This window comes from Juglans regia, chromosome 12, assembly GCF_001411555.2.
Source record: "Juglans regia cultivar Chandler chromosome 12, Walnut 2.0, whole genome shotgun sequence".
Lineage (NCBI taxonomy): Eukaryota > Viridiplantae > Streptophyta > Magnoliopsida > Fagales > Juglandaceae > Juglans > Juglans regia.
Genome location: NC_049912.1, coordinates 6,990,651 through 6,999,058, shown reverse-complemented (window position 1 = coordinate 6,999,058; position 8,408 = coordinate 6,990,651). Strand labels below are relative to the sequence as shown.

Here is an 8,408-nt window from a genome sequence, read left to right as displayed (position 1 = left end):
GTAATATTAATATATATACATTGTATGTTTTGTCTATTACATTTGAGATGTAATTTTAATAATGAATATTATTACAAATTGTGTGGATCATATTTGTTTGGATTGTAATTTTAGACTTGTAGTTAGTTTTTTTATTTTTTATAGATATTATTTATATTTAAATATTTATATAAAATCAATTAAGTCAAACGGGTCGTGTCGTGTCGTATCGTGTATGTTCAACCCATTAACGTAAACGGGTTGAAACGGAAAGGGTCGTGTCGTGTTATGTCGTGTCAATTTATTTCTTATTCATTAACGGGTCGTGTCGTGTCAACCCGTTATCTTATCGTGTCGTGTTCGGGTTTGGAATTTTGACACGAAATCCTTAACGGGTCGTGTTCGTGTTGACCCGTTAAGTGTAATGTACATACCTTGACACGACACGAACACGACCCGTTAACACGATTTGACACCCTTAGTCAGCCGTCGAGGTATTGATGGTTCTAAAGACAGTCCGACAGAAGGAAATTGATATGAAAGAACACGATGGGCTGGGCGGATAAGGGCGAGGTCGGCCCAGAAATAAGCAGTAAATTAGCACACGCGGAATATAGACATGAGTTAAAAGGTCTGACACTCTTATTAACGGACAACTCATATGCATAGAGTCAGAGATAATCCTGATTCTTGGACACTGACAGCTAAACAGACTTGAAAGGAGGCATACCAGACCAAGACTAAGACCAAGCTTTATTCAATGAAGGACGGAGACAGACACGCTACAACATGAATTCTGAACTATTAGCAATCGTCATGATCAAGTATGGATAGCATATCGCATGGCAGGACGTTGGAAGAGGACACGACCTGAGTACGGAGCGACATTACCATGATCGGTTTGCCAGTGGATCACCCCCACTAGGTATATATACCTCCCTTCGCGGGGGTAGAAAATTCTCTAAACACTTTTATTTGAGTTTCCTTAAATCATAGATTGAAAACTCAAGCTGATTTAAGTATCAGAGGTGTTTCTCACCACCCCGAACCTTCATTTCTCCATATTCGCAGGATCAGATCAACCCATTACGGAGTTGCTCGGACAACAAAACACGACATCAACAGATTCAATTTAATTATTGATTAACTAAAGGTGATTGATATAGAAGAATATTATTTTGGTTTTCAGCTGAATATACCCAACTCGGTCATCCATAATGCATCCGTCAATAGAGTGCATGTCCAAGTTTTTGCCTGATGCACTGATGGTGATGTATTAAATTACATATAAATAAACTAAATGGTAATTTAATCTCTGATTAAAAAATTAATTAATTAGTTAATTAGCTGCTAAATTTCTTTAATTGGGTGGTTACATCAAAGATTAGACTAATATATAATTGGTTATTGTAAAGTTCTAATTAATTAAAGGTATATATTCTTAATTATCCCTATTGGTCCATCAAATTAATTAAAATACGTGCCGATATATGGACAATAATTAAATAATTTAATGAGATTGTATGCTGTGACTTTGATTGAAAACGTAAAAATTCAATGGCTAAAACTCATCAAATCGAACTCCGATTAATGTAGTAAAGAATGGTGAAATTAAGGTATAATATGCCAAAAAATAAAAGATATAATACTGATAATGGTATGGATATTTTGTGAGCATTCAGCAAAAAAAAAAATAGTATATTTTTTGAGCTACTGAATAATTAAAATTAGAAGAAAGTTTTACATAAGAGCAGCAACAGACGACCAAGTTGCATATACGTACGTACATATATGGAGCCAGCCCAACCGAGCCAACCACATAAACAACGAAAAAAATACCATCAGAGGCATGCCATGAACGGCGGTGGAACCTGATCCCCGTCCGGCCATGAGATGTCTCCAGCAAACGACCACCCACGTGACGAGTTCCAATTACACCCACTAACCATCAACTCCGGCAATTCAATCTCAGCCCAGAAATCTTCGCCGTCCGACCTGGAGTCGTCATGGCCGCCTCCCTTCTTCCCCACCAACTCCATGGCCTGCGCCGCTTTCGCTGCAGCCTCCTGGATATCCCTGGCGGTGGAGGTGGACGGCCGCGGCAAGTGCTCCACGTCTTCCGGAAAATTGAGCTGCGCCTTGCGGCCTTTCAAGCAGTATGCCGCGACGTCGTATGCCTTGGCTGCCATTTCTGGAGCGGGGAAAGAACCTAGCCAAATGCGCGTCTTCTTGCGGGGCTCCCGGATCTCCGACACCCATTTTCCCCACCGTCGCTTCCGGACGCCGTGGAACACAGGATGGCGGGTTCCACCGGTCTTTGACTCGGGTTTCCGGTGAGCTTGAGTGGTGATGGTCAGGTCATCTCCAGTGTATGGTTGATGCTTCATTTTCATTAGCAACCGTTGGCTCTCAGATCAGTTCGTTGACATTTATTTTATATATATATACAAGCAAATTATCGCCAAATTATACGTAACAAAGTGGTTGGCCTGGAATTACATATAAGCCCTTCTGTAAGAATTGTGGGCTTGTCCACTCACTAGTTCTTACTTCACTGTACATTTAAAGACTGGCTTCTTTCACTTCGTCGTACGTAAAAAGGTCGGACAGAGGGACAGAACATATATCCACGTGCACCAACAAGGCGCGTGAGCAATGTGATATTTGATGCAATAATGAATATGATGGGGGGTTTATAGCTTTTTCCGAGTCCAGAGAAATGATTGGCCATTTCAGCTCGCAGAAGATTTCATGCTACTTTCGCATCCGTGGCTGCGATGATGCAGTACTCGAGTATTGATTGCTTAAAGTTGTCCGAGTTGATTCAGAGAGTCGAGTTTGCAGCTTCATCACAATTATCTTTAAAATTTAATAAAATAAAAAATTATTTTTTATAAATTTAAAACTTTCTATTTATAATTTTACATTAAATTAATTATTAAATTTATTAAAATAATAATATAATATTATTTTTAATTTTTCTTTTTATATTTTATAATTACACTAATTATATGTACATTATTAGACAAACAGTTAACATCAACCAATTAATTCATCCGTTTTTCTGAACCCATAAAATAAAAATTGAGTGTTCTCCAACACCCAACTCCAATTTGTAGCTAAGAAAAGTAGGGAAAGAAACGATATTGAAAGCTAAAAATTCACAGAAAAAATAAAAACAAAAGCCTGTATTGGCACCACTACCGCCAAAGCTCATCTGGGCATCAATATCTGTCTCCAAAGCCTTCAACTCCTCAATGATTTTCGTGACCATGGCTGGTACAGGAGATGTGGTGCCCCAACCCTGCCACTCCTGCAATGAGATAGACCCAAACTCAATCCCAGCTGGAACCTAATCATCCTTGTTCTTGATTACTTATTCCAAACCCAATCCAATCTTTTCCCGAAATAAACTCATCTAACAGCTGGGCTAGAGCCTAAATCCCAAAATAAACTCTCTTTTCAGCGATCATTTCTCTCTCGGACATTCTATCAAACTGATAATGGTCACTAGGCACCGATTTGTAGAGCAATTGTGATATATAGGTGTGGGGGGTGCGTAGCTCTATTGAGGAAGAAGAAGAACCTAGCGGAGAAGAAGGTGTTATGCGACAGTGGGAATAAGAGAGAAAGGGAGAGAGAAAACACGCGAGGAGAAAAATTTGTGAAGCCAGATTAAATCGTGAATAAAAAATAGATTTGTTTGATGAACAGTAACTCTTCCTTAAAGAAATCTCGAGCCCCTCACAGGTGATACTAACGAGAACACATGTGAATTACCAACATATTTTTCCTTAAAGAAATCAGCCCACAAAGATCCTCCCTTTAATAATCTCCAAGCAAACTTCATGAATAAAGAATTTTGTACATTCGAAAGATCCCGAATTCCCAAACCCCCTTCCTCCACCGGCAAACAAATCATCTTCCATGATACCCACTTTCTCTTATTTTCCTCCACACTTGATCCCCATAGAAAATTAGCAAACATCCCATTTAACTCCTGAACTACCCCTTTCGGGACATTCATCACCGAAAGCAAATGAACTGGCAAATTATTTAATACATGCTTCAAGAGAATAATCTTACCCCCAAAGGATAATAGTTTTCCTTTCCTTCCTGCAAGCTTCTTTTGCACTTTGACCAATAACGGCTCAAATAATCGACGTACCATCCGATCCACATACAATGACACACTTAAATAAATACAATGCCACAATCCTTCTATATAACCTGTCAAACTCATCAAATCTTCCTTCCTTGACAGTGGAAACGATGAAGAAAAAAATATAGATGATTTACTTGGGTTCACCTCATGTCCCGACATCTTCTCATACACCTTCAATATGCACATAGTGTTACGAACTGAGTCTCTACCTCCATTCAAAAATAACAGAAGGTCATCGGCATATAAAAGATGCATAATAACCCTACCCCCCATCGGCTGAAATGGCTTTATTTTCCCCAATAAAAATTCTCGACCTAGAAAAAAAGACAAAATCTCATCTATCAATATAAAAAGATAAGGCAATAACAAATCGCCTTGACGTAAACCCCGGGAGGATCTAAAATAACCCTTCAAGCTTCCATTTAACATAACTGAAAAAACCGGCGAGGAAACACAATTATAAATGATAGCTCGACACTTCTCCGAAAAACCTAGCCTCTTCAATACCTCCATTAAAAATCTCCAATTCATTTGATCATACGCTTTTGCCATATCAATTTTAATCATAACCTTCATACCTCTATTTTTCCTATTCAGACCACTCACCATTTCCTGAGCAATAGAAATATTATCAAATATGCTACGACCTCGCACAAAAGCCGCTTATTCCGGCAAAATAATCCCTTCTAAAATATGAGCCAGTCGATTCACCAACACTTTGAATAAAATCTTATACACTACCCCACATAAACTGATTGGCCTAAATTGGGAGAAAGAAATCGATACCTCCACTTTTGGAATTAACACAATGTTAGTTGCCCCAAAAAATGACAACAAAGGAATACCTTCAAAGAACTCACGTGCCATTTCTAGTAACTCAACCTTCACAATTTCCCAAGCCAAAACAAAAAAAAAAAAACTTGCTGAGAACCCATCAGGACCAAGACTACTATCCTGCGGAATCGACCAAAGATAGGCCTGAACTTACTCCATAGTCGGACTACTCTCCAAAACTGCATTATCCGTCTCGGAAATGACTGGCGCAAGCAAATTCAGATCCTCGTCCACCCACTCTACTACGTCTGCCGTAAGCATTTTAGTAAAATAATTTACTGCCCCCTCATGAACTGAATCAGGCGATTGAAGTACCTACCCGTTCTCCAACACCATCCTCTCAACATTTTGATCCTTCTTTTTCACTCTCATAGTTGCATGAAAGAAAGCTGAGTTAGAATCACCCTCTGTAAGCCACTTAATACGTGACTTTTGACAACTCATTATTTCTTCTCGCAGTAAATATTGAATGTGTCGTTGCTTACAACTAAGCAACTCCTCTTCCATTTCTTGCGAATAATTTGAAACAACCATTTGTTCTAGCTCGCCCAGCCTTGTTTCAATAGCCTTTATTTCCCCCTCAACTCCTCCAAACACCTCAACATTCCATTTTTGTAAATATTTTTTAAGCCATTTCAATTTCTTGCTAACACGCACCATAGCACATCCCTCCACTGGCCTACACCATGAAGACCAAACCACCTCCAAAAAGCCCTCATGAGTCCCCCACATACGTTGAAACCTGAAAGGCCCTACACCATTTCTACTCTCTCGCGCCATAGAAATCGCCATTAGTGCATGATCTAATGACGTTCTTGGTAAATACTCAACCCGAGCATCAACAAACATATTTAAAAAATCTATATTCACCAATACCTTGTCCAATCTGGCCCAAATACGCCGACCGCCTAGTCTCCCATTGCACCATGATATCCTCTGACCTTCAAATGGAAGATCTAACGAACTACAATCCTGAATACACCCATTAAAATCTGCCTTTGCGTGAGGAGCACAAAACACCCCTCCTACTTTCTCATTGTCACTTCTATTTTAATATGATACAAATTCAAAATCCAACCCTTCCTCCCAAAATAACCAAACTTTTCCTCCAACCGCAGCATTATTCACAAAGTGTGTCATTTTCATCCACTTTGCCCACCTATCACATTTATTCGAAACAAGAAATGGTTCTAAAATGGCGGTTACCGGAGGATGGTATTTATTTAATAACCGCCGAAGCCTACTTTTTGACTAAAGAATTCCCTTAATTTTCCAAACTAAAAACTTCAATACCATTAATAAATTTTATTTGAACGCGTCACCCTATCAAGGTCAACAATCGGCTGCTTTTTCTTTGCCCCTCACAATTTTTTCCGAGAAACATTCAACTCCGTATCAGATTCATAACATTTACGAGCCATCTCTACACCACCTTGACCCAACTCATCCTCTGATAAACAAAGGCCCAAATCATTCTCCCCTCCTCTGCCATACGACCCCTTCTCTGCCGAATGAATCAACTCAAACTCCATGGTTTAATCAATGAGCTTAAGTGAACTTCTCGAACTCAACAGAGCATCACACATCACCTCTCGTTCTCCACTCTTATTCTCCAACTCAGTTTGCTCAAACCAATTTCCCCTGCTCATCTCAGTAGCCAACACTATCCCATCTTCCTGTTTTCGTAAACCAATGTTACTCCCAGCCAAACCCCTAGAGGCTAGACCAACCACCCCGACATCTGAAACCCTAACACGTTCCTCCACTTGCATCTAAACATGATAAAAAATCAACCCACACCCATCTACATAAAAGACCTTCGAACTTGTCGTAGCCCCCTCCAAACCACGCTGCTTAATTCCTTCCAGTATAACCTCATGTCTTGAAGGCTACACACCGACTACCTCTACAGCAGGCTTCTCTGGTTCCCTCACCCCCACCGTTTTCCAGACTTTTGCCAACTTCTCCTTACCGTCCTCACTCTCCATTACTTACATCTTTCCTTTCCGCTCCCTCTCAGAACGACCACACTTGCTCTCCTGGTGCCCCTGCATGCAACACCTTGAACAAAACATAGGAAGAGACTCATACAAAACTTCTTCGAAATGGCTGGTTACCACCCATGGCGGCCCAATCCAGAATGATCGTCGAATAGGTTTCGATATATCTATCTTTACACAAATTATTGCCGCCTCCGGACGCGTAACACACGCTGTCACATTATCTCGTTTAAGAAACCTACCAAGTCCACCCCCAATGCTTCTCAAAATAGAAACATGGAAAAAATTTGGAGGTAATCCGGGCAACATCAACCAAACTGGAACCATTGGAGAATCCTCTTCCTCTTTAAACTCTGGCGTCCAATGGAACACCTTATAAGCGACCCCCATCATGTCCGAATTTTCCCTTACCATTACCTGAATAAAATCCTCTTCATTTGCCAAATGAACCAGCACATTCCTAGGATTTCGGAGTTGCCACACCACAAGAATAGATTTCAGACCCCACCGATTGCGAATGAAACTCCGAATCTGATCCAGAGACGATATCCTACAGATGAATTTCAAAGCCACCGAAAATTGAAATGGCTCTGCAAAGAGATTGATTTACGCCTTAGAGAAGAGAAAAAACATCTCACCCTCTGCAAACCTTGGCTCTTGCACCAACAAGTCCACTTCTGAAAGTGGTTGTGGCGCAGGCACCCACAATCTCTGCCAGAGATTGACCAGATGAAACCACCCTTGTCACCCTTGCAACTTGATGTTGTTTGTTCGCATGTTGTGCTCCAGAAACCAGTAAAGATTCACTCCCACCCTCCGTCCTCCCCAAGGAGGCGGCGGCCAAAGCCATATGCGCGAACCCTAGGCACTCCCCAAACCGAGAGAAACTTCTTGCCCTGCCACGTCACTCCTCAATGCTTGATATTTTATTAAGTACTTTTTCTACAACTTTACGTAGAAGCTGAGAGAGAGTCATATGAATTTGAAAAACTAGATAAGATTCTGATAAAGTGAGACATGTGTATTATTTTTCTCATCAGATTGCCGATATATTTTATTAAGATTACGGTAAATTAATTACAAGACGATGCACGGCTAGACCCCAATTACAATGAATAACCAAAATACATGATAAATATTTGTCTAAAGTTGTACAAAGAAAGTTCTTTTTTTTAGAATGATATTTACAATCTCAAGGCGTGTAAGTTCCACGCATTCTTTTAAAAAGAATAGGTAAATCTAAAATCACATGAAAAAAATAATTTTTAATAATATGTTTCAATTTTTCAAATAGAGTGTACGATACTTGTACATTTTAGAATTGTATATATATACATATATCTTGAATAATATTATATACAGTCTTAAATTATATAATTTTTGCACACTCTCTTTTAAAGAAGTGAGAGTCACCATTTAAAAAAATAACT

The 8,408-nt window shown here is 39.6% G+C and overlaps 1 protein-coding gene across 1 annotated transcript; it reads right to left on the bottom strand.

The window, feature by feature from the left end:
• Positions 1-1,662: 1,662 nt before the first annotated feature.
• On the bottom strand, positions 1,663-2,397 carry LOC109010407 (ethylene-responsive transcription factor ERF023-like). The gene has a single exon (XM_018991240.2). It carries the CDS (start codon positions 2,370-2,372, stop codon positions 1,821-1,823), a length of 552 nt encoding a protein of 183 aa, XP_018846785.1. The 5' UTR covers positions 2,373-2,397; the 3' UTR covers positions 1,663-1,820.
• Positions 2,398-8,408: the final 6,011 nt, after the last annotated feature.